We start from the raw sequence: 23,591 nt of genomic DNA, 5'->3' as shown, positions 1-23,591 counted from the left end.
TTCAGGGGCCATTTACAGCATCTGCTGGCTGTCCCTTCTCATATTCCCAGGGTCAGGCTCTGGTTCTGCCTGTGCCCTCCAGAGCCCCGGGGGCTCCTGCTATCATTTCCCCAGGGGCCAACTATAAAGAAGACAAAGCCCGTGGCGGAACCCGTTGCATAATTTGCGGGGCTTGGGACAAATGAAAATGTGGAGCCCCTTGTTCCAACTTCAAGACAGTTCGAGCAGAGCATTGAACCCATAGTGAGTCCCTTCTGAACCGCGTCCATGAAGCCGCGTTGGCCCTGGGGACTGTGTACTGTGATCGGCCCCACGCCTTAACATCCGCCCCTCCCCTCTGCACCCGCACCGTAGTGCCCCCTACTGACCCCGGAAGGCAATCACACCTGAGTTCAAAACCAAATCCTGCCTCTTCCTCATTGGCTTCTCTGAGCCCAGGGTTCCTTACCTATAAAATGGGAATAATGTTCCTGTGGATCTCAGGGGAGAGGCTTCGTCGAGTTAAGTGTTGGGCATGGGGCACATGGTAGGGCATTGTAGTAGCATTTGTTTCCTTTAATCTCCTAGCTGCTGTTAGGGTCCCAGGGACCTCAGACACCCGGCCCAAGGTATGTCTTGCTCCCTCTTTGCATCCCCAGGGGCCAGCACGGTACATATTGGTAGAATGAATGATGGCAACCACGAATGACCCTGGGCTGGTTTGATATGCCCCTAAACCTCTTCTAGAACGGCTTTGGTGTCCTTGTTAGAAAGTTCTAGCAGAATTTATACTGTAGCCCTCTGTGAGAATATGTAATAGAGCTGGGTCCTACCAGAATGTTAGATTCCCAGGGATTTCCCATGATGGGCTCAGGGCAGTGCCAAAAGGTGGCAGCAGGGTGGGTCAAACACACAGGGAAGCTACTACAATTCACATTCCCTAGACTCCACGCACAGACCTCCGGACAGGACCAAATGATTTCAGGTGCCTGCTTCCGGAAGTCCTGCTAGAATAGAATACCATGGGGCTGCAACAATGATTGCCAGTGTAGCTATCTTAGAATATTCCAGAAGCCTGCCGTGATAGGTGCAGGGCCATGACACATTGTGATACCAGCAAGAGCCACCCTGTTTTCATGTAATAGGCCTGACCCTTGCTGACATCATACATCTAGGACCCTGCTATGAAACCGTGCCTGCAGCTATTTCCCTGAGAAAAATGCAATGCCACCGGCATCTCCTGTAGAGGCATGCAACAGAATATTCTAGAAGCATGCTAAAATAGACTCAAGGTCCCATGCCAGCCCCACCAGGGCTTGCTATAATAGACGCAGTTTCCACAACCATATGAGTAATTCTGGGGCCCCCTGAAGGGACCCAGGGCCTGCCACACTAAGCTACCTTGGGGCCTTTCTCTAATGGGCTCAGGAAAAATTACTTCCATCAGAAGTATCATTTACTAGAATTAGTTCTACTCCATTAACACACATAACCATAGTTCATCCTCCAATGGGGGAGAGAGGCCAGAACCCATTTTACAGATTAGGAACCTGAGGCTCTGTGGTTGCAGGCGGCGGCGGGCGGGAGGGGGGGCGTCCCCTGCTAGTGAGCAGCAGAGGTAGAAACCAGAACGGAGCCTGTGGTCATCTTGCTTTCACTTGGAGGTATCTGCTCATGGTCCCTGCTTCTGGCCATTCCGGGCCTTGAGACCCAGGGGTCAGGCCTGCCCTGTGAGAATGCAGGGATTCAACTTTCATTTGTTTACTCCTCTAAACACGTATGGAAGGCTTACAACTTGTCCATGTGCTGAGAACGCAGAGCTCACGTTCCAGTGGTTAATACGTAAACAAACATGCAGTATCGCATAGGATTTGTACAATAAACATACAAATATACAAGAAATGGGCTTCATCCATCTCTACAGGGCAATAAAGCCAGGAGGGGTGGTTGGGAGGGCGGATTGGAGATTTTGCCAGATGGAAAGAGGCTGGTGAGCATTACAGGCGAAGGCAATGAAGGAGGGAGCCAGGTGGACGCCTGAGCTGAGAGTTTCCAGGCAGTGGGCACATCCAGTGCGAAGGCTCAGAGGAGGGAGCAGGTCTGGTGGGCGCTGGCTGGCCGAGCAAGGAGGGAAGAGCAGTGCGGAGAGCAGAGAGCAAGCGCTAAGGCTGTGACTGGACGGTGGAATGGTCTCTGGCCGTCACCTGACTCTCGAAAGGGTAGTCACCGTGGTCACCTCCCTCCAAGCACAAGTGGCATGGCCCCAGGGCATCTCTCCTTGGTCTTTGCCACCTGACCCACCAGAGGTATCCCCCAACACACACCAGGCAGGTGCCCCACCCGTGACTAGGTAACCTGACATGGTGGGGTGCCAAAGAGACACCCCAACGACCGCTGGGAGGGAACAGGGGAGCAGGGCTGCTGTTGTCAACAGGGCAGCCCCACCCCAAACGGAAACACCTGTGGCAATGGGGGGGCTCTGGAGAAGCCTCAGAGCCTCAGAACCTTTTCTGGGTCCCGGTCCCCTCCCGCGGGGTCTCTGCCCTCCAGCACGGGGTGGGGCGGGCTTGCAGGCTGCAAGTCCGGGGCGGTGCCCCCTTCTGACCTGTCCCTGCCCCTTCCTGCCCTCTTTGATGTGGCCCCACTTCCTCTGGCAGGAACCCCCGCCCTCATTGGGTCCTGGTAAAAAGGAGCCGCGGAGCCGGTCCAGAGGCAGCAGCTCCTCTCTCCTCTTGGCCCTGTCTCCCAACCCTTGTACCAGTGCTGTGCCTCAGTCCCTGGTACAGGCATGGGGGGCAGGGACCTGGGGACCCCACAGCACCGGGCCCCGAGGGATGAAGTCAGGTGACTCCAGCCCCCCGTCCTCTGTGCCTCCATCTCCGCCTGCTGCGACTCGGGTGAGGGTCTCTCTCCAGATTCTAGAAGTCAGCACCCCCCCCCCCGCCCTTGCTGACCCCCAGGTCTATCATCTCAAACTTGATTTCCTGTTCAAGGTCTGTCGGGTCTTGTTCTGAAATCTGAGTCTGTCACTACCGTGGCCTCCGACCTTGTTCAGAGCCCAGGGAGCCCTCTGTCCTTATCTCTGTAACTGACCCTCAAGGTCCTGCTCCCTGTTCCCAGTTCTTCTCTAATAGAATGCCTTCCACTGTTAGGGTCAACCTCTCCCCTTTCCCCACGTTTCCCCGACACTGTCTGGCCATGTCAAACAGCTCTTTCCCTGGGGCGCCTGGGTGGCTCAGTCGTTAAGCATCTGCCTTCGGCTCAGGTCATGATCCCAGTGTTCTGGGATAGAGCCCCGCATCAGGATCCGTGCTCAGCGGAAAGCCTGCTTCTCCCTCTCCCACTCCCCCTGCTTGTGTTCCCTCTCTCGCTGGCTGTCTCTATCTCGAATAAATAAATAAAATCTTTAAAAAAAAAAAAAAAAAAAAAAGCTCTTTGCCTGAATTTCTTTGCCTGACCCTGTCCCCATTTCTCTCCTCCCCTAAGGCCACCCCGACCAGGTCAGTCTTCCTTCCAGGGGCTTCCTAACCCGTATCTGAGCAGCCTGCAACCGGGTCCTGCAGAGGTGGGTACCAGGCTGGCTTCAGCTCAGGCTATGAGTGATGCTCTCAAAGCCAATTTCCTTAATTTTCAGGCAAAGGAAGTATCTAGAGCCTGAGACCTGGCGCTCAGCTACTGACCGAAGGGAGAGCCTGCCCCCTGAGGAGTTTGCTGTCTGCAAAGGGGCATGCGCTCACTCAGGAAGGGGCAGTGGGGCCTGGGGCTGGAAGGGGGAGCTGCCTGGCTTCCCTGCCCCACTCCTCCACTGTCAAGGAGACAGGAAAGCCCAGGTTGAAGTCAAGACCTCTGTGGTTCAGAACCGGGCAGCACAGGACTCCACGAGCCCATGCGCTACCCCCCACCCCGCCTCACCGCCCCAAGCAGGCCCAGAGTGGCTACTTCTCCCCCCCTCCAAGGCCAGAGGGCCTAGACCGGAGTTGAGAACGCAGGAGCCTACGCCCTCACTCACTTCCTCCCCAGAGACTGGGGGTGGGGGGCACGCCCCAATGCCAGGTAGAAGGGCTTACTTATTCCGACACCAAGAAGTGACATGGACCAAAAGGAGACCCAAAGAGGGGAGCAGTGTCTTAATACAGGTTCATATCTTCATTTACAGATGAGAGGACAGGAAGGATGTGGCTCCCAGTCCCACCCCTTACATGGGGGGTCCAGAGGATGAAACAGAACCCCATCTTTTGCATCAACCCCATTCAATTTCCAGAAACAATCCCACTGGTAAAGGAGCAGATACCCTGGGCCAAGCCCCTGACTGGGAAAATAACTTTATTTTCTTCAGGGGTGTGGACAGATGTCTAGTCTCAGAACTTCTGGAATTGCTTCTTGGTGCCAGCAGCCTTTGTGACTTTGAGCACGTTGAAACGCACGGTCTTGCTCAAGGGCCGGCACTCGCCCACTGTGACGATGTCGCCGATCTGGACATCCCTGTGGAGGTGGGCAGGGGCTGTCACGGGCTGGATTGTCCCATGCAGGCCACTAGAGGCTGAGGCCTCTCTGCTTTGGCTCCACCAAACCCTACCCAAGCTCCAGTTTCCAGTTCCACCTGCCCCTGGTCATTATTTATGGAACACAAACTGTGTCCAACATACCAAACTCAAAACTACAGAGAACACTCCACCCCTTTCAGGGACTGCTCAGGGCAGACGACCTCCATTGATCCTCTCCAGTTTACCCAGACTGGAGGTTCCTGAGGACATCTGCTTGGTTATACCATTCTCCTCAACAGTTTACTACCCACACAGCGGCCAGAGTGCCCCATTAACCCCGGCCAGGTCCCATGTCACTCAGAGTTGGAGGCAGACCACCCCCTCCTCTCTGCCTGGGAACCCGAGGGCCCATCATGTTCACCTGAAGCAGGGGGACAGGTGCACGGACATGTTTTTGTGGCGCTTCTCAAAGCGGTTGTATTTTCGGATGTAGTGGAGGTAGTCTCGGCGGATGACAATGGTCCTCTGCATCTTCATCTTAGTCACCACACCTGGGGGGAGGGGATGGATCATAGGTCAGCCCCCCAGGAAGGGGGGCTTTGGGCAGCCCAGAGCACGCTGGGAGTTGGGAGCAGCCAAGGACAGATCTCAGGTCCCGCTGGTGACATCAGCTGTGCCAAGTGGCTTTCTCAGCAGTGCCTGTGGCGGGCATCTGAAGACCATCGTGAAAGGACATCATCTGCCAGTGCCCCCTGGAACCAGGAGTCTGCCAACTCCTTCCTCACCCAGGAATCTGAGCATCCCCAGCCCATCATCCTTCAGACCCAGAAATCTGAACCCAAGCCCCAGAGGCCCTCACTCACCAGACAGAATCCGCCCTCGGATGGAGACATTACCAGTAAAGGGGCATTTCTTGTCAATGTAGGTGCCCTCAATGGCCTGAATAAGGGAGAGAAAGGAGTGAGCCTTGAACAAGCAGTTCCTGAAGTAACAGTGGGGGGGAGGCGCCCTCAGGAACATGAACTACATTTCCCACCAGCCCCTGGACCAGCCACTCCAACGTGGGCAAGGTAACCGGGTTTGTGCACACGTGTAGGGACACGGGGGTCTCCTTCCTTCTGAGAGTAGCCTCCATACCTCCTTGGGTGTCTTGAAGCCCAGACCGATATTTTTGTAGTATCGCGGAAGCTTCTCCTTGCCAGTTTCTCCAAGCAGGACCCTCTTCTTATTTTGAAAGATGGTTGGCTGCTTTTGGTAGGCGCGCTCAGTCTAGGTGGGAGGAGGAAGCTGGTGAGCCTGAAGCCGGCAACCTGGCCTGGAAACCTTCCCAGAGACCCCCAGATCCCATCCTCTCCAGCATTTACTCCCCAAACGGCAGCCTCCCAAGCCTCGATAATTACCGTCAAAAACACTAACCCCGAGTCTCTATGTTCAAACTCAACTCTGAACCAGAGTTACTACAGCATTAATGTTCTAAAACACCTCCCATAACCCGCAGAATTCATTCCTTAAAACCCAGGCACAATCATTTCTCTAACAACGTGGACACCTTTCAGCAACGATTATTCTCCAAGCCACGGGAACACCCATCTAGGATTCTCTCCTTATAAAATATATGCGACTTCAGAAATAAATACCGAAACCACGGGCTTCCTGGATTAACCCTTAGCTCAGTTCTCACAGGATTAACCTGATGGCCCAAGGCCTCCGGAAAACCACCCCGTAAACCTTGAGTTTTAAGACGATAACACCTAAAAGGCTTGAGCCTCCACTAAACCCCACGCGGGCAGGCCCTGGGACTTAGGAGACGCTAATCTAGATTAATTCAAAGACACGCGCCCCCGAATTGTCTGGGAAATCGAGGCTGCCTCGCATTAACCCCCGAACTGGTGCGCGGGTCCTTCTCTCCGGGACGCGCCCGAGGCCGGGGGTGCGCCCCGCAGCATCCGCGCCAGCCCCGAGCCCGCACCTGAATGTCCGCCATCTTCCCGGCCGCCTCAAAAAAGGAAAGCCGGAAGGGTGTCCGGGTTTCCTTATCGACAGCAAGGGGGCTAGGGAGGAAGTGACGAAAGGGGGCGGGAGCACGGTTTGGGGCGGTGCCTCAGGCGCGACTGCGATTGACGGGCGGCCCAAACCTAGCACGCGATTCGGAGACTGCGCGGACGCTCCACAGGAAGAAGGGCAGGGGGTCGGGCAGCGGCAGTCGGCGTCTCGCTAAAGTCACGCAGTGAATGTGCTGGGCGCGCTAGTTCACATTGGGAAGGCGAGGCCAGCCTTGAGCCGCCTACGTTATCGCGAGAGTTATAGGGAGGCGGGCATGTTTCGGCAGGGCTAAGATCACGTGGGGTATGGAGACCGCGTGGCTGTGCTCCTGCAGAATTCAAACGGGATGCGGTGGCGGCCATCTTTTTGCGGGGCGGCCCTCACGGTCTCAGGAGCATGAGCCAACGGCGTCGCCATCTTTGTGAGGGGCGGGCGTAGACCATGAGTTTTTTTTCAAGTTTAATGAAGTTTGTTGTCCTTGATGTCCTGTTTCAACCCCAGACAACGGTTTAGTGAAAAACAAAACAAAAACCCTTCTGCTGATTTTCTGCCTGAGCACTGTCCGGTAGAACTTTCCGCAATGATGGAAATGTTCTATATCTCCGCCGTCCAACACGGCAGCCGCTAGCACTTCAAGTGCGTATGAGACTGAGGACTTCAACTTTTAACTTTGTCTCATGTTATTAGATTTAAATTTACACAGCTACATGGAGCTAACGTCTACGGCATTGAGCGGGCAGGTCTATAATTGGATACTCATTTTATAAATTCTTAGAAAGCAAAGTCTTACGAAACAGATTAAATATCTATATATATCTATCTATATAGATATAGATATATAGATATAGATAGATGCAACTGATAAAGAATTGGTCTCCAAGTGTCCAAACGCTCCCTCTCCATTTGCGTACTTAACCTGTAGCATGAGGCTCTGGTGCGCAGACCACATTTAAAAGGCCTAACTCTCTCGTGATGCGGCTCTTCAGTTTTACATTCTTAGAGCTGACTGCCCCTCCCTCCTCCTTCCTTGCTGCTTCTAAAACATGTGGATTCCTCTGGGCCTTGGGACTTTTCAACTTGCTGTTCCTTCAGTTGAATTATTTAGCGCCTCACCTCTCAGGCTCTGGCGGAAACTACCCCTCCCCACCCCCAGCCTCCACACTGGTGACCCACTATGAAGAGGGTGAGGTTTCCAGAGCGCCTGGGTGGCTCAGTCGGTTAAGTGCCTTCGACTCAGGTCATGATTCCGGAGTTCTGGAATTGAGTCCCACATCGGGCTCCCTGCTCAGCAGGGAGTCTGCTTCTACCTCTGCTCTTCACGCTGCTCATGCTCTCTCTCTCTCTTTCTCAAATAAATAAATACAATCTTTAGGGACAGAATTAAAAAATAAATAAAACCTATGTCTTCCCTTCCCCCACCGACCTTGTCGTAGCTTTCTTTTTTGAAGAAATAAGTAATTTCTGGAGTTTTTGATTGAGTTGATAAGGATCTATGATGTTTAGTTTTTTAAAAAAAGTTGTTATTTGCAAGGTGTGCTAAGCTATGTATAAAAACGACTTAGAAAAAAGCCTGGAAGGAAATGCATGACATCGCCGCTGGTGGTTTGCATCTCCAGGTGGTGAGATTAGGTGTGATTTCCTCTCTGGTTTTTAAAATGCTCAGTATTTTGCAAATGGCTCAGAATAGCTGATGAGATTTTGATGATAAGGGAAAAGCAAAAATATATATATTGCTTCACCATGAAGGGGTGGGGCAGTTTGGAGATATTTAGGTTCACAGCTTCTAATGACCACAACCCACAGTAGGAAATACAGTCGCATCCTGACCAAACACCTGTTTCTCTCTCCTCCCCTTCCCTCCCTTCCTCGTGCTTTATTGTTTTTTTTTAAGTTTACTTATTTGTTTAAGTAATCTCTACACCCAACGTGGGGCTTGAACTCATGACCCTGAGATCAAGAGCCGTATGCTCTTCCAACTGAGCCAGCCAGGTGCCCCCTTCCTCTTGCTTTCTAACTCAACTTTCTCCTTTCCTTCCTGCAATACACTGATTTTTTTTCTTTTCGTTTCTATTCAATTTCGTTGTCATTTCAAGGCTGGTTACAACCCACCACATTGATTTTGGCCCTGCAGTGCCAGACAGCCTTGACGCACAATGATGAACTCCAGCCAACTCTAGTGCTGATCACTTGAGGGAGTATTTCTGGCCTCTGCCGGATTTCAGACATATTTACCAGGGTTTCACAATAGAAATGCAAATGACCTGGAGAAGCTCATGTTCCCATGTGCACCCCAAAGCCTAGCAAAGTAATACCCTCCCTTGGGCCCTGCCAGGGATGGGAAATGGACCAGGATGGGAAAGGGTGCTAGAACTCCTAGGGGACGAGGCAGAGATGGGCCAGGCATGCCCGCACACTGTGGGAGGGGGCTTTGTGGGCAAGGTGCAAGAAGGAGCTTTGAAAACCACCCGGAGGTTCTGAGCCTCCAAGTTTGCCCTCTAGAAAGGATTAAGGGGATGCCCAGAGATTCCATTTTCATCGTCTAATGGTGAAGGATGTTGTGCACCTTCTCACGTGCTTATTGGCCATTTGTCTATCTTCTTTGGTGAAATATTTCTTCAAATTCTTGCCCGATCTTTAGTTGGTTTTCCTTCTTATGGAGTTTGGAGAATTTTTCTTTTTATTTTATTTATTTATTTAAATTTGAAAGACAGAGAGAGAGAACACAAGTGGGGGCAGGGGAGCAGAGGAAGAAGTAGACTCCCCACTGAGCACAGAACCCGATGACGGGCGTGATTCTGGGATTCCAGGATCATGACCTGAGCCAAAGGCAGACGCTTAACAACTGAGCCACCCAGGTGCCCCTGGTTTGTTTTTTGTTTTTCTTAAATATACCCAGGAAACAAGTTCTTCAAAAGAGGTGGGATTTGCAAATATTTCCTCCCAGTCCGTGGCTTGTTTTTTTCGTGGCTTGTGTTTGAAGTGGGAAGTTTTTACATGTTTGTACAGCCAAATTTATCTTTTTAAGGGATCATGCTTTTGGTAGGACTATATTGTGCTGCTTTAACAGGCAGTTTTGTTAAACTTAGTATTTAATTTTGGCCACCGCTGGAGGCAGCTCCCTTGGTGAGGGGGAGCCCCAGGAGGGGCAGAGATACTACCCATTTGTAGATTCTAGAGAAAACTAAGTCACTGTGGTATCTTGGACATTTTGGGAAGATTACCAAGACAGGACATGTGAGTTGTAATCTGCCCCCTGAATTAAAGTAAAATGCCCTGTGAATTACAATAAAATGTCTTATCACATTCAACCAGTTTTCTCTGCGCTGTTAGGCATTTGAATATTGAAACTTCTTAAATTTCCAAGTGTTACTGACCACTAATCCTTAAGGGCAGCATGTTAACAAGTGATTGTGAAGATCCTGGTACCTGAGCAATGCTCCATTTACCCTTCCAGATTTAAGAAGTTGTTTTACGAGCGCCTGGGTGGCTCAGTCAGGTAAGCTTCCGACTCAGGTCATCTCAGGGTTGTGAGCTGGAGCCCTGCCTCGAGCTCCATGCTGGGCGTGGAGCCTGCTTAAGACTGTCTCCCTCCAGTCTTATATTCTTATAAAGCATTAGATTTCATATTCCCACCTCCAGTGCCTACTGCTACTTGCTAAGTTTCCTGTCCCAGTTTCTTTTACACAAAACACAGACCTCCTGGTGTGGCACAAAAAAATAGCCCACCAGCCCCCACAACGATGGGACTGGTCTTAAGATGGTGACAATTCCATCCTTTGCAGCTGAATTAGTGAGACAGTTTAGGTTAGGGCATGATGCTTTTGAGAAATACACCTATACAGACTCTCAAAGAATTTCCTTGAATGGCAGGTAAAAACTCTTGGTAAGTAGATAAAAACTCCAACGGAACAGGTTATAATCCAACCACTGTGCAAAGTGACTTGAGCATGGCCAGTCGTTATCTGTCAAGCCCCCTTTGCTTGCCAAGGGCCTGCCTCCACAGCAGACACACACTGCAAAGACGCCACGTTTCTTTAAAAATAATTTATTAGTTTGGGATCACAAAATACAGGGAAAGCACCAGGGCAGTGCCTGTGACCCTCTGGCTGTACTTCCCAGGCTGCGCATCTGGACTACCTGCGAACACCACCAGGCTTGGCCCCCACCATGTTCGCACCCTAACTGCTGCAGAGCATAGCACCCGAGCCCGGGACAAGTTTAAACACCCCATTCACAACACAGGGCTCCCCTCCAATCATTTCCAAATCTCTCTTGCAAACGGTGAAGTAGTTGTTCCAACTATCAAATTTCTGAGAACTCTCGGGAATGAGTAGGTCACAGGCAATTATGCCTCCAAGCTCTTAGAGTTGTGTGTTTTTCTTTTTAACCTTTTAAGAAAGCGTTTCATAACAGCAGTGACTAAAGCCCTTTCTGTGTCCCCAGCATTCTAAACCCCAGGCTGCCTGTAGCTCGAGGACAGCAGCCCTGGGGAGTCCCCCATATCCTAGGGCGGCGGTGGAGGAAGGGCAGGCCAGGCCAAGCATGAGGAATAAACAGTCAATTTTATTGGGCTCAGACCAGGAGTCCATGGGTCTTGAGGACCTCTGTGTATTTGTCAATTTTCTTCTCCACGTTCTTTTCGGCCTGTTTCCGTAGCCTCTGTGGGGTTTAAAGAACAGATGGTGGTCAATGGCTGCTGCCCAGGACCTTTGCCATCCCAGGAACCCAATCCTACTCCCCGCCCCAAGTTGGGCCTCAAGTAGAGGCTTCTGGGACCAAAGCCCACTGTATCCAGAGAGTTCACCCACAAGGCCCTGCCCAGGAGTGTGGTGCCCTTGGTCTCCAGCCCATCCTCACCATGAGCTGCTTCTTCTTCCGGTAATGGATCTTGGCCTTCTCCTTTCTCTTCTCCTCCAGGGTGGCTGTTACTGCCTGGTATTTCCAGCCAACCTCATGAGCCAGGCGCCCCAGGTAAGCAAACTGTGGGGGAGGGGAACGAAGTTCTAAGCAAGTGGAACCAGGGGGTCTATGGGACAGGGAGTTGACAAGCTGTCCTAGAGGACTCCACTTCCCCACCACGCCTAAGTTCAAGGCACACCCACCCCCTGGGGGCTCCTGCTGGCATCAGCTGAGCCATTGGCATTATCGGCACCGCCAAGTGGCATCCGCAGACCATCGTGAGAAAGAGCCATCATCTGCCAGTCTCGGGCCTCAAGTTCGCCCCCTAGCGAGATGATTTAGGGAAACCTGAACTCACCTTCCGTGTGGGCTTCAGGCGTACCACCTTGAGGGCAGCAGGAACCACCATCCGCTTTTTCTGTTAGAGAAGGAGAGGGGCTTAAGAGCCCTGGAGTAAGGGGCAGGCAGGGAAGAAGGCTGGCTGGAGCAGCGTCTCAGCCAGTGCTGTTCTCATGAGGGTCAAACAATGTAGGTACAACTGCAACATCACAGACGCCAGACACACGGCTGCTGCGCAGACGGCCGTCGAGCTCACCTTGTCGTAGGGTGGTGGGATCCCATCGAATACCTTCAGGCGGTCCAGGGCAGCCTGGCCTCGCTTGGTCTTGTGGGGCAGCATGCCTGTGGGTGGAGGGACAGCAGGCTCGCTCCGCGGGGCTCACGAGGATCCCACCCCCCACCCCCCCAAGCAGGCACACTGGTGGCCTCAGATGGTAGTGCATGTGGAGTCATCTCATGGTCGGGGGACTCGAACACGAGTGGGAGAAGTCCTCATCACTGGCCACCCATCCCACCGCCACCTGCAGTCCTCAGGCCCAGCTCACCTCGCACTGTCCGCCAAAAGATGCGGCTGGGTGCTCGGAAGTGGTAGGGGCCACGGGATGGGTTGGTGTTCATGCGCTTGCGGAGGAAGGCCAGGTACTTCACTGGGGAGAGAGAGGGTGCCAGGCCTCAGCCCCCAGCCACATGCTACCTTCTTCAACACACACATCCATACTCCCAAGGGCCTGTTAGGGAACGCAAATGAGCACTTCCCACCACTAGCAGGCTCACTTCTGGAGCCAAAGGCGGCCGCGAATCTCCCAGGTCCACCCTCTCCAGCCCTTCTCCCAGGTGCTAACTTACACTTGTTTCTGTAGAAGTTGCCAGAAATGTTAATGCCCTCACAGCGCACGACTACAACCTTCCGACCTAAAGAAGGAAAGTAAGGCAAATAAGGACAAAGGCGATGAAGCCACCCAAGGGCTCTACCTACAAACTGGCCGCCACCCACTTGCCCAGTTATTGCTGAGGACCGGAAACAGGGTTCATCCCGCGGAGCTGACCACAATGCACAAGAAAGCCAAGACCCCAGCAGAGCTGGATTTGTGCTTCAAGTAACAGCCGACAGAAAAGAATTTTCCACCTCAGAGCCCCAGACCCCAAGAAAGGAAGTAGGTAGCAGGTCTCAGAGCGGTGCATGGGGTTGATCTCATGGTCGTGAGACTCAAACGAAAGATGGTGATTGTTGCTCATCACTGACCACTGGCTGGGACTCATGCCCAGGGGAGCTGTGGGCAGAGAAGACTTACCCAGAAGCACCTGTTTGGCCACGATGGCCGCCAGGCGGCCCAGGAGATGGCCTCGGCCATCGAGCACCAGGACCTGGTGGAGATAATAGGGTGAAAAGGCTTAGATGGACCCTCAGCTTGACCCCCCCCCAAAGCAACACTGCATCCCTAGAGTGCCTCCTATCCATGAACAGGCCTGGAAACTAGAATCCAAGGCCCACTACAGATGTGGCCAAGAAAACAAATGGCTGACTCACGATTTCAGTTAATGGCATAGAACAAAGCCCTTTCCTCACATCTCAGCTGCCTGAAGGGCCGAAATTCTTAAGCCCCGATTACATTGAAGGGTGAGGATGAGCTGGGATTTGAACAAAGGCTGGCAACACTGTCCATTGATCCAGTCAGAATGTATAATCCCTGACACAAGTTGTGGAATTCCAACAGACCACTTCTCTCAAGGTGAAAGTTTCCAGTGCAAACTGAATCCTAAAGGAAACAGGCTCAGAGTGGTGAGGCTCTGCGAGTAGTCAGGAGCCTGGGCTGTATCTTATGCTGAATTGAACTGTGTCCCTGGCTGAACTGCTCAAAACCAAATCCTCAGCTTCACCACGAGTCAAGTGCCCACTCTTACCGAGTACTTGTTATATACTTGTGATTGTTGGAAGGCAGAAGGGTACAGAATCTAAAGCCAGGCTTCCTGACAATGTGACTTTGGCTAAAAATCTCCAGCTTCCTCACCTAGAAGATGAGGATAACAGGATCTGCCTCAGGAACATTATTGTAAGTTAACCGAATGACACCAAATATAAAGCAAACTGTGCCAGGCACCCAATAAATGCAGAAAACACGTGTTTCGGGAACTCTGCCACCTTCCTGACCCCACAAACGTGCTCCTTCCTTCCCCCACCGCTCAGACTCCTTACAGGAAATTCACATGGATACCCTTTCCCGAGCCATCCCCTCCTTTACATAGAACAAAGGAGACGAGGAATCCAGGGACTCGGAGCTAAGCTTCTGCTGTGCCCCTCGAGGGCCCCCAGGTGGTTAAGGGCAGTGGAGCCTTTTAGCAGCTCTCTGGCATTTTAAACCATCCGTCAGCCCCAACGAACAAGAGAGAGCCATTCGTTCCTAGACGTCTTGTAGGCACGAACGAACGCTCTGGACCCACTGCGTAAAATCTCCCAGCAAAGCGTCCAGGGCTGCAGGACACGGATGAGCACTCCCACGAGGGTGAAGCGCCGCGCGCCTGGGGCAGTGCGGGAGCGCCCTCCATTTTGGCCAATCCTCGGTTCCCCATCGCCCCGCAGCCGCCCATGCGCTTTCCGCGCGCTTCCCCGTAGCTAGGGACACATGACCCCGACTCGGCCAAAATCTGGCCGACTCGAATGGCAAAATCAGAGTTAATTTTAAAGTAACTCTCCCCGTGCTGGGAGCCCCCACAGTCGCCCCTAACGAACGGATGATGCCGCATTTTAGCCCCGGGTCAAAAAAACCGTCCCAGTATTTCGTATTATTCCCCCGTTGCAAACTTTTTTAGGCCCAAAGCCTCTCATTTCGATCAATTATCGAGTTTAGCTTTCACAACACACCTACGAGGAGAAAGAGGGCTGAACCTCGCTCTGGCCTGGATCCCACCCAGCCCCACGCCTCCCCGGCCCGCGCGGAGCCCGCACCTGCCCCTCCGCCATCTTCGGCAGCCGCCTGGGAAAGAAGGAAGGTTCGGCGCAGGGTTTCTTATCCCTTGAAACAGGGGCGGAGGAAGTGACGCCGCATGGGCTGTGCGGGCAGCCTTCCGTCTTTTCATTGGACCAAGTGTCTTGCGCGTGCGCAGAGGGGCCCCTCTAGAAGGCGGGTCATCTTCTGACTGTCCAATCTGGTTCCAATCCTTCCCGTCGGCTGTTAGGCAGCCATTGCTGTGCGGGGCGAGAGATCACGTGGGGTAGGAAACGGCTCTGCTGGGGCGGGGCTGGCCAGCCTCGGCCGCCATATTTTTGAGGGGCCGTTAATCTCCCTCTCCGGGGTTGCCCGGGTGTGTGCGGGGGCGGGGGGGGGGGGGAGAGCGCCGTCACTCGCTCAGGCGACAGCAGGCTGCAGGGCACGTGGTAGCCCGCAGGGGGCAAGTGGGCTCTCTCTTTAGCGCGCATTCTAGGCTTAAAGGTCGATTCCGGTACCTGTTCTGCTTCCTTGTGACCTGGCCGAATCCCCCGCCCTGTCTGGGCCTCAGTATCCCCATCTGTAAAACACGTGGAAGTAGTTTTCCCTGTGAGATCCAAGCGTGCATAAGGGAATGAGTTCCAGATGGCTTCTAGACCTTCTCTTTGGCTGTGTCCCTTGCCTCGGATGTCCTCCCCTCCAGCCCCACCTTCTAAAATCTGGCCTGTCACAGTCCCAGGGCTTTTTGGCTCAAGAGCTGTTTCCTCCAGAGCGAGTCTCGGGATGTCAGGCTGGGTCAGGTACCCCTCCCTGGGCTCCCGGAGTGCCTGTACTGCTGCCGTTAGAGCGGGTGGCCCGCTGTACTGAAGCACCCTGGTCCCTTGTCTTCTTCCCCATAGATCAGGAGCTCCGAGAGGGCGGGTTCTGGCTCGGTCTGGGTCCCAGCACTGCCGCGCACCGGCTCTGGGCCCCGAGAGGTCTCAGAAAACCGGTACCAGATGAATCATTACATTAACTGAAAAACCAGGACTCACACCCCAACTGCCCCGTGTGCACCCTGTCCCATCTACAGACAGGCCTAGCCACAGCTGGTAGAAAAGAATGGTTTATATACAATTTCCTGGGGACAAGGACTTTGTACAGAGGGGGATAGGTGGGGCTGGGGCTGGCGTTGGGGGCTGGCGTTGCCTCCATCCTGGGGAGAGAGTGAGCGGGGCACCACCGTCGAAGAAGGGACCAGTCTCTAGCTGACTTCCTCCAAGTCCCAGCTCTGTGTCCTCTGGCAGGTGACTCATCTCGCTGGGCCTCAGTGACCTCTGTAAAATGGGATGATAGACATGTCTGTCTCACTGGGCCGTCTGGGGATCGTGGACAGAGGAGAGGAGAGCACCAAGCTCAGCGCTCTGCACAGACTGAGTACTGAAAACAATTCCATTTCCAGTGAGTGCCCACTGTGTTTTAGTTCCAAGAGAACTCTTCGCAAAGATGGAAACCGAGCAATATGGGCTCTCCCACACAGTTACAGAGCAGCCACGTGGGAACACTGGGCACTCCAAATGCCCCCAGGGCAACTGAGGAGCTGAGGTTTACATTTTACCTAATTTAAACTTAAACTGGTAACGTGCTTATTAGGAGAGCAGGAAAGCAGAGGGGACAGGAGCAAGGATGCGAGGAAAACTTCTCAACAGATTACCTTTTCCAAAAAAGTTGTAATAAAGATTATTGTACAGAAACAAGTGCTGAAATGAAAAATCATTTAAACAAAGAAACTGATTCTGGGCGCGACTGCATGGCTCAATGGTTAAGCGTCCGACTCCTTTCTTTTTTTTTTTTTAAGATTTTATTTATTTATTTGACAGAGAGAGAGAGACAGCCAGCAAGAGAGGCAACACAAGCAGGGGGAGTGGGAGAGGAAGAAGCAGGCTTCCTAGCAGAGCAGGGAGCCTGATGCCAGAACCCTGGGATCACGCCCTGAGCCGAAGGCAGACGCTTAACGACTGTGCCACCCAGGCGCCCCAAGCGTCCAACCCTTGATTTTTGACTTGGGTCAAGATCTCAGGGTTGGGGAATGAGTCCCACTGGGTGTGGAGCCTGCTTAAGATTCTCTCTCTCCCTCTCCCTCCGCCCCTCCACCTACCACCATGCACCCACGTGCTCTCTGTCTCTAAAAAAAGAAAAAAAGAAACCAATCTTGGATTCAGTTATTGGAAAACTTGTTTCTTTCTTTTCTTTTCTTTCTTTCTTTCTTTCTTTCTTTCTTTCTTTCTTTCTTTCTTTCTTCCTTCCTTCCTTCCTTCCTTCCTTCCTTCCTTCCTTTTTTTTTTTGAAAACTTCTGTTTTGAACAACTTAGCAGGTGAATCTACTTTTGTAAATGTAAATTTCAAGAACTTTAAATACATAAGTTTTCGTTTGTTTGTTTGTTTGTTTAAGTAGGCTCGACATCCATAGTAGAGCCCAGCGCAGGCCGAACCCATGATCCTGAGATCAAGACCTGAGCTGAGACCAAGAGTCCGACACTCAACTGACTGAGCCACCCAGGTACCCCTAGAAAGTTTTTTTTTTTTTAAGTGATCTCTATGCCCAATGTGGGGCTTGAACTCACAACCTTGAGATCAAAAGTCACATGCTTTACTGACTGAGAGAGCCAGGCGCCCCAATTATTAGCAAGTTTTATTTTTAAAAAAATTTTGAAAGATTATTTATTTATATGCCAGAGAGAGAGAGAGAGAGCGCGTGCCCGCGCAAGCACACAAGCAGGGGGAGAGGCAGCCAGAGGGAGAAGCAGGCTCCCCGCTGAGCAAGGAGCCCGATGCAGGACTCGATGACAGGACTCTGGGATCATGACCTGAGCTGTAGGTAGACGCTTAACCGACTGAGCCTCCCTATTAGAAAGTTTGAAATGACGTGTGTGGCTTGTGTTCTTTTTCTGTTGTGTTCTCTTTTAAGGGCTTTGCATGCATTACTTAAACCTCCAGACAACTCTATGGTAGAAAGACTATTATTAGAATCTTTTGTACAGATAAAGAAACTGAGGCAGAAGAATGAGAAGCTTCGATGTCCTGAAGGCCCAGAGTCAATCCTGACTCTGTCACTCACGTGCTGGGAAACTTTTGGCAAATCATTTACCTCTCTGTGCCTTGGTTTCAGCCTCTATGAAACAGGATAATAATGGCACCAGCTTCTCAATGAAGTTAGTTCGTGGAAAGCCCCAGGATAAGGGCTATATCGCTGAGGCATTGTATGTGTGAGCAATTACGGCAAAATGTTTCTTGTTAGAACCCTCTGGGTCCATCAAGAACCCACTAGGGCCTCCCCCGCTTCCTCCCTCCTGGCCCAGCTGCCTCCTGCCTCCACACATGTTCCCACGTCCTTTCCTCCATCACTCACCTCCCCTGGCTCCCTGCTGCCCTGGGCAGGAAGTCCCAGCTCCCTCGCTTGGTGTTTGAGGCCTAGATTTTTCACACTCTCACTCACACCCACCCCAGGCTCGCTGAAGTTACTGGAACACTCAGAGCTTTTTCACACCTGGAGGGCTTTGCAGAGGTGGTCCTCTCTGCCCGCTTCCTTCAGGAGGCCACTCTCTCCTTGCTTGCAGACCCCTGCAGCCGAATATCTCCCCTGGGGCCCCTCACCGCCCCCCCCAGGTCCCCACTGAGCTCACCCTCTTTCCCTAATCTCCCTGTTCCCCCAGATTTCCCATTGGGCCAGACCCAGGGTCGTCTGCGTCACCTGCCCAAGTCTGTCAATCTCCAGTGCTGTCCTCCCCCCCCTTCTTTTTTTTTAAGATTTTATTTTTAAGTAATCTCCACACCCAACGTGAGGATCAAACTCACAACCCAGAGATCAAGAGTCATATCTCCACTGACTGAGCCAGCCAACGACCCCTCCCGCCCTGTCCTTCTTGATGCCTGAGCCCTGACTCTGCCTGTCCCCTCCTCTCTGTCCCCATGCTGCTGGTCCTGGCCCTGCCTAAGCCTTGTCCTCTCTCCCTGGACCCTCACCCGGCCTCCAGTCTGTCCCCCCTCATGGCCCCAGAGTGGTCTTCCTCATCCAGAGAAGACTCACGTCCCTTCCACCCCCACCCCCCAAGTCCACGGTTCTCAGCTTGGTGAAGGATTTACCAAGATGAGTCCATATGCCACGAGCCACAGGCGCAGCACGTCGTGGAGACTGGAGGCGCAGGTCAGCTGTGGCCACACAGGGTCAGCGCCACCCCCTCAGACCTCCCCATGCCCTCTGTCCACCTGCAGACTCACCTGCTCCCCAGGGTAGGGCGTCCTCCGCCTCCGCCTCTGCCTCCGCCAGCGCAGGCACCAGGCCGCGGACATCAGCAGGAGAGCCGCGGGCAGCAGCAGCAGCAAGAGGAGGAGCAGAGGGGCCTGGGGGGCCGGCAGGGCTGTGGCCTCCAAGGCCCCGGGGCTCCTTGGGGGCAGCAGCGTGGAAGAGTCTGAGGGGAGAGAGGAGGCCGGGTGACCAAGGAGAAAGGCCGGGCCAGAGAAGGGAAGGAAATAAAAGCAGCCCTGGTGCTGGCTGTGTGACCTCAGGTGGGCCGCTCGCCTCTCTGTGCCTCAGTCTCCTCATCTGTAAAACGGGGATATTCATTATACCTACTGCGTAAGGTGGTCACAAACATTAAATGAGTGGCCACACAGGAAGTTCTCAGAACAGTGTGGCACCTGGTCAGCTTGCATTTTCTTTTACAATTGGACAAATATACTTCTAGTGCTTATGCATCGATTTGTTTATTCCTCTTTTTCCTCCAGTGGGCTGTGAGCTCCCTGTGGGCGCCGGGGACCTTCTCTGTCTTATTTATTGCCAGAACGTACTACTTAGTGCTCGTTAAATAATATTATAATAGCTTAATTTCATACATTAAATATTGGACCAAATGACAAATTGACAAGTAATGAAACAAAGATCGCCCCAATCTTTGTTCCCTCTATACACTCACCCAGCTGCTCTCTCTTCCCCTCACTTGCTAGACTCTAGCCACCTGTGCCTCTTCACTGTTCCTGAAACACGTAGGCAGGTTTCTGCCTCAGGGCCTTTGCACTGGCTGCTGTCTTGTTCCCAGCTTTCAGTGACTCTCCATCCAACCACCTCACGCCATGATTCCATCACCCTGTTGTAATTTGCCTGCGTAGGGCTCATTACGCTCAGAGAATTTACTGTTAATTCTTTGCTCACATGTTTATTGTCTGTTGCCTCAATTAGCATGTCAGACCCACATGTGCAAGACTTGGGTCTTGTCCTGAGCTGTGTCACCAATGCCAGGCACCCCAGAGCTGTGGCTACCAAAATGCAGTCAAATGAACGAATAGTCATAAATGTAAGTATGGGTGACCCATGGAGCTTAACACAGAGGGTGAAATGATCGGAAGTGTGGGGACAAAGTGAGAACACAGCCAATGGGAGCAGGGTGGGGTCTGGGCTGGCCCAGGCGGGCGGAGGGGGTGAGGGGCTGCAGGATGGGAGAGGCGGGGGAGGAGCTGGAGGGGCGCTGGGGGCCTTTACCCGGCTGACACCGCAGCTCCAGGCACCCAGAGAAATTCCTGCGGGTGATCCGGGGCTTCAAGGCGGCCAGGTGCTTGGAGGTGTCCTGCAGGAGGTGGGAGATGTTGGTCTGGACGAAGTGAAGACAGCTGGGGAGGGGCTGGGAGCAGGGGAGGGAGATGTCACCAGGGCATCACCCCCGCAGTCTGCTCAGGCCAAGGGCCTTCCCTGCCTGGCAATGCCTACCGGGGCCCCGTGAGGCCTGGGTCACAGAGAGACATTGGACCCCTGCCCCCCGGACTGCTCGGGGAGGGTGCCCAGCAATGGGGCCTGAGAAAGAAACTCAGAATCGGCGCACCGGGCCCAGGACCCCCGCCCTCTGTCAGTGCCTACAGAAGAGCTTTCTCAGCAAGGGGCCCCCAGTGGGACTGGGGTTCCAGCTGCAGCTCCCGTGGGTTGCTAATCAAAAGAAATCTCCAGCAAGGCCTAGCAGAGCTTGGCCTCCAGTCCCTAGGAAGGCAACTCGCTCCCCTAGCTTGTCCCCCAAGTTCAGGGCTGACCTGCAAGGCACATAAGGTGACAAAGTGTATCTCTGTGTTGACAGCCTCCAGCAGGATTTGCATCTGGGACCCGGCCACAGCCTTGAGCTGTTCCATCCAGCGCTGGGCCAGGACCAGCCGCCAGAACGGCCCGCAGAGCTCGTCCTGGGAGAGACAACCCAAGCTCAGGGGCCGGTCAGCAGAGGGGGCTGGGGGCTGGAAGGGTGAGGGGCTGGGGCCGGGAGTCCTGCGTCCCAGGGGAGGAGGGGGCAGGTCAGCCAACTGGTCCCCTGAGGGGTGGTGCTTCTCGAGTCTCTCCTTCCTCCACTGCCCCAGCCCTTCCCGTCTGTGACTCACGTCCTGGAGGTTGGAGGCGACAGTGACTGGGTAGTCCTGAAGCAGGTAATCAGACTGCGGGAGAAAACAGGGTCAGGCCTGGCCGAAGACAGGAGAAAACAGAACTATGGAGACCCAGAGGTTAGGGGACAGGGACCCCGAGAGAGGGGGACAGTGGGCCAGAGAGCAGGGGACAGGGACCCAGAGAAAGGGGGGGACAGTGAGCCTGGGGGGGGACAGAGACCCAGAGACCCAGAGAGAGGGGACCAATGAAGAGAGCGGAGGACAGGGGCCCAGAGAAAGGGGGACAGCGAGCCAGAGGGGGAGGACAGGGACACAGAGAGAGTGGGGGACAGGGACCCACAGGGAGAGGGGGGAGACAGCGATCCAGAGAGGGGACAGCGAGCCAGGGAAAGGGGACAGGGAGCCCCAAAGAAGGACACCTAGGTGGGGGAGCTCAGCGCCAATGACAGAACCTGGGCCTCAGAAAGGCGCCCAGGGAGGATGGGACAAGGCTCTCACCAGCTTGCGGATGGTGACCGAGAAGGTGGAGGAGATGGGGCTGTGGCTGAAGGAGCAGTCGGGGGTCCCGCGGAGGCCGGGGCTGAGCAGCAGCAGCAGCAGCAGCAGGGAGGTCTGTGGGCGCGACACGGGGAGGGGGCGCCCTCTGTTGGCTCCACATGCACCCCTCATCTGGGCCCCCCTGGCCCGGATCTGTCTCCCCTCTTTCTCCCTTTCCAGGTCTCATTCCCTTCCGTCCAGGGCTTGGCCCTCCTGCTTCTGGCTCCTGTGTCCATCTGGGACCAGCCTTCCCTAGTCCTCTCTGCCTCTATGCTGGCCTTTCTGGCTCCTCTCCCCACTTCCCGGCTGCACCCAAGGCTCCCCGTTTCTGCTCACCTCAGCCCCAGACATTCCCTCTCTGCCCACCCACTTGCCCCTCTCTGTTCCTCTCTCCTGTTTCTCCCTCCACCTGGGTCCTGCCTTCCCCATTTGTACCCTCCTCCCTCCGTGTCTTTCCCCCACCCCTGCGCATGTCACCCACCTCTGTGCACATCCCCGACCCCTGTCCATGTCCCCCTCCTCTGTCCATGTCCCCACCCCTGCCCATGTCCCCCACCCCTGTCCATGTCCCCCTCCTCTGTCCATGCCCCCCACCCCTGTCCATGTCCCCCACCCCTGTCCATGTCCCCCTCCCCTGCCCATGTCCCCACCCCTGCCCATGTTCCCCCACACCTGTCCATGTCCCCCACCCCTGTCCATGTCCCCCTCTTCTGTCCATGTCCTCCCCACCCGTCCATGTCCCCCTCCTCTGTCCATGTCCCCACCCCTGCCCATGTCCCCCACCCCTGTCCATGTCCCCCTCCTCCGCCCATGTCCCCACCCCGTCCATGCCCACCTCCTCTGTCCATGTCACCCACCTCTGTGCACATCCCCAACCCCTGCCCATATCCCCCACCCCTGTCCATGTCCCCCTCCTCTGCCCATGTCCCCACCCCTGCCCATGTCCCCGCCCCTGTCCATGTCCTCACCCCTCTGCATGTTCTCTGTGCATGTTCCCCGCCCCTGTGCACATCCCCCACCCCGTCCATCTCTCCCTTACCCCTGTCCATGTCCCCCACCTCTGTCCATCTGCTCTCTCAGCTCTGCCCATCTTGGTACCGCTCTGCCTTTCCCCCGCCTTGTCCCCCAGTATACGCACAGTTGGGCTCCAGGCTGGCGCCAGCACTATCATCTCGGCCGGAGGCCCCTCATGCCTATGGCCGGATCTTAGAAGGGACAGAAGAGGGAGTCTCAGACCCCCACACCCCAGTCCCTTCCTCACCCGCCCCTTCACCTCCCCACCCCTCCCTTGGCTCCTTGATGTGGCTAAGTTTCCGCCTCCTACTCCCTCGGGCTTCCTGCGTGAGCCCCAGTTACGGTGAAAACTCATCTCCCCTTCTAAGAACCCCGACGTCCGGTCCTCGGAACTCTCCTCAGGCCAGGGACCCAGCGACCTGACCCCCATCCCTCCTCCCTCAGCCAGGAGGGGGACCCCAGCCCCGCCCCTCGGGGACCCGGAGTCCATTTCTCCTCACGCACCAGGCTTGCCCCGGCAGGGCGTGGAAGGGGCCAGGCCGGGTGACAGCCAGAGATCGAAAGCGAAAGGAAATTTTGGGGGGCGACAGTGAGCCGGGGTGGATCTGGCTGAGGCAAGGGGCGCCACCTGGTGGTGACAGGTGGCGCCTCATGCCGCTGAGGGCGCCTCCGCGGGACTCGCGCCCCAGAGCCCTGAGTTGGGTCGAAGCCCCAGCTGGGACACAGAACAAAGGGGGAGCTGCCTCCAGCCAGGAGCAATACCCACAGGGCAAGGAGGGGGCCAGCCTGGGGCCTTCATCCTTCCTTCGAATAGGGAAAGCCGGTCCGAGATGGACAGAGGAGCCAGAAGGAGGAGGGCCAAGCCCTGGATGGAGTGGAATGGGACCTGGAAAGGGAGAGACAGAAGGGGCCCCCGGGGCGAGGTGGGTGGGGGGGCAGGTGAGGGGTGCATGTGGAGCCAACAGAGGGTGCCCCCACC

The 23,591-nt window shown here is 54.5% G+C and overlaps 3 protein-coding genes and 5 non-coding genes across 13 annotated transcripts; all 8 read right to left on the bottom strand.

Moving 5' to 3' along the window:
• Positions 1-4,285: 4,285 nt before the first annotated feature.
• On the bottom strand, positions 4,286-6,583 carry RPS11 (ribosomal protein S11). Its single transcript, XM_045772255.2, has 5 exons — positions 6,433-6,583; positions 5,601-5,732; positions 5,327-5,402; positions 4,885-5,014; positions 4,286-4,461 (listed from the first exon to the last, which is right to left on the bottom strand). The coding sequence occupies exons 1-5, from the start codon at positions 6,445-6,447 to the stop codon at positions 4,338-4,340; spliced, it is 477 nt and encodes a 158-aa protein (XP_045628211.1). The 5' UTR covers positions 6,448-6,583; the 3' UTR covers positions 4,286-4,337.
• Positions 5,122-5,207, bottom strand: LOC123776375 (small nucleolar RNA SNORD35). The gene has a single exon (XR_006775330.2). It is a non-coding gene; the product is annotated as a small nucleolar RNA SNORD35 (small nucleolar RNA).
• A 4,466-nt stretch (positions 6,584-11,049) lies between the features above and the next one.
• RPL13A (ribosomal protein L13a) lies at positions 11,050-14,820 on the bottom strand. Of its 2 annotated transcripts, none has more exons than XM_045772261.2 (8): positions 14,689-14,820; positions 13,037-13,109; positions 12,591-12,656; positions 12,290-12,391; positions 12,001-12,086; positions 11,764-11,823; positions 11,364-11,486; positions 11,050-11,165 (listed from the first exon to the last, which is right to left on the bottom strand). In XM_045772261.2, exons 1-8 carry the CDS (start codon positions 14,701-14,703, stop codon positions 11,079-11,081), a joined length of 612 nt encoding a protein of 203 aa, XP_045628217.1. In that variant the 5' UTR covers positions 14,704-14,820; the 3' UTR covers positions 11,050-11,078. The 2 variants fall into 2 exon arrangements, with proteins under 2 accessions (XP_045628217.1, XP_045628219.1); XM_045772263.2 differs by lacking the exon at positions 14,689-14,820 and adding an exon at positions 13,647-13,755.
• Positions 11,622-11,706, bottom strand: LOC123776368 (small nucleolar RNA SNORD35). Its single transcript, XR_006775324.1, has one exon. It is a non-coding gene; the product is annotated as a small nucleolar RNA SNORD35 (small nucleolar RNA).
• LOC123776374 (small nucleolar RNA SNORD34) lies at positions 11,893-11,963 on the bottom strand. The gene has a single exon (XR_006775329.1). It is a non-coding gene; the product is annotated as a small nucleolar RNA SNORD34 (small nucleolar RNA).
• Positions 12,166-12,250, bottom strand: LOC123776371 (small nucleolar RNA Z195/SNORD33/SNORD32 family). Its single transcript, XR_006775327.1, has one exon. It is a non-coding gene; the product is annotated as a small nucleolar RNA Z195/SNORD33/SNORD32 family (small nucleolar RNA).
• LOC123776373 (small nucleolar RNA Z195/SNORD33/SNORD32 family) lies at positions 12,907-12,990 on the bottom strand. The gene has a single exon (XR_006775328.1). It is a non-coding gene; the product is annotated as a small nucleolar RNA Z195/SNORD33/SNORD32 family (small nucleolar RNA).
• Positions 14,821-15,757: 937 nt separating the features above from the next.
• FLT3LG (fms related receptor tyrosine kinase 3 ligand) lies at positions 15,758-23,227 on the bottom strand. 5 transcript variants are annotated; one of them, XM_045772283.2, is made up of 8 exons: positions 23,117-23,227; positions 22,638-22,803; positions 21,560-21,673; positions 21,059-21,112; positions 20,723-20,866; positions 20,184-20,268; positions 18,926-19,116; positions 15,758-15,984 (listed from the first exon to the last, which is right to left on the bottom strand). In XM_045772283.2, the coding sequence occupies exons 2-8, from the start codon at positions 22,767-22,769 to the stop codon at positions 15,775-15,777; spliced, it is 930 nt and encodes a 309-aa protein (XP_045628239.2). In that variant the 5' UTR covers positions 22,770-22,803; positions 23,117-23,227; the 3' UTR covers positions 15,758-15,774. The 5 variants fall into 5 exon arrangements, with proteins under 5 accessions (XP_045628239.2, XP_045628238.2, XP_045628240.2 ...); XM_045772282.2 differs by having other exon boundaries at positions 20,184-20,322; positions 23,117-23,226; XM_045772284.2 differs by having other exon boundaries at positions 20,184-20,322; positions 22,737-22,803; positions 23,117-23,225.
• Positions 23,228-23,591: the final 364 nt, after the last annotated feature.

This window comes from Ursus americanus, chromosome 21, assembly GCF_024610735.1.
Source record: "Ursus americanus isolate L20-20 chromosome 21, mUrsAme1.1.p, whole genome shotgun sequence".
Lineage (NCBI taxonomy): Eukaryota > Metazoa > Chordata > Mammalia > Carnivora > Ursidae > Ursus > Ursus americanus.
This window is presented reverse-complemented; position numbering and strand designations above follow the sequence as displayed.

Excerpts from the sequence above, each read along its gene's own strand:
- RPL13A (XM_045772261.2), bottom strand. Across the intron at positions 12,657-13,036 it reads GGCCAAACAGGTGCTTCTGG|GTCGGAAGGTTGTAGTCGTG; the intron begins GTAAGTCTTCTC and ends TTCCTTCTTTAG. Across the intron at positions 11,824-12,000 it reads TCCCACCACCCTACGACAAG|AAAAAGCGGATGGTGGTTCC; the intron begins GTGAGCTCGACG and ends CTTCTCTAACAG.
- RPS11 (XM_045772255.2), bottom strand. Across the intron at positions 5,403-5,600 it reads GCTTCAAGACACCCAAGGAG|GCCATTGAGGGCACCTACAT; the intron begins GTATGGAGGCTA and ends TCCCTTATTCAG. Across the intron at positions 4,462-4,884 it reads CACCTGTCCCCCTGCTTCAG|GGATGTCCAGATCGGCGACA; the intron begins GTGAACATGATG and ends CCACCTCCACAG.
- FLT3LG (XM_045772282.2), bottom strand. The coding sequence starts at position 22,769 with ATGATAGTGCTGGCGCCAGCCTGGAGCCCAACTGTGCGTATACTGGGG. Across the intron at positions 20,323-20,722 it reads TCACCTTATGTGCCTTGCAG|CCCCTCCCCAGCTGTCTTCA; the intron begins GTCAGCCCTGAA and ends CCCTGCTCCCAG. Across the intron at positions 19,117-20,183 it reads GGAGCTGCGGTGTCAGCCGG|ACTCTTCCACGCTGCTGCCC; the intron begins GTAAAGGCCCCC and ends CTCTCCCCTCAG.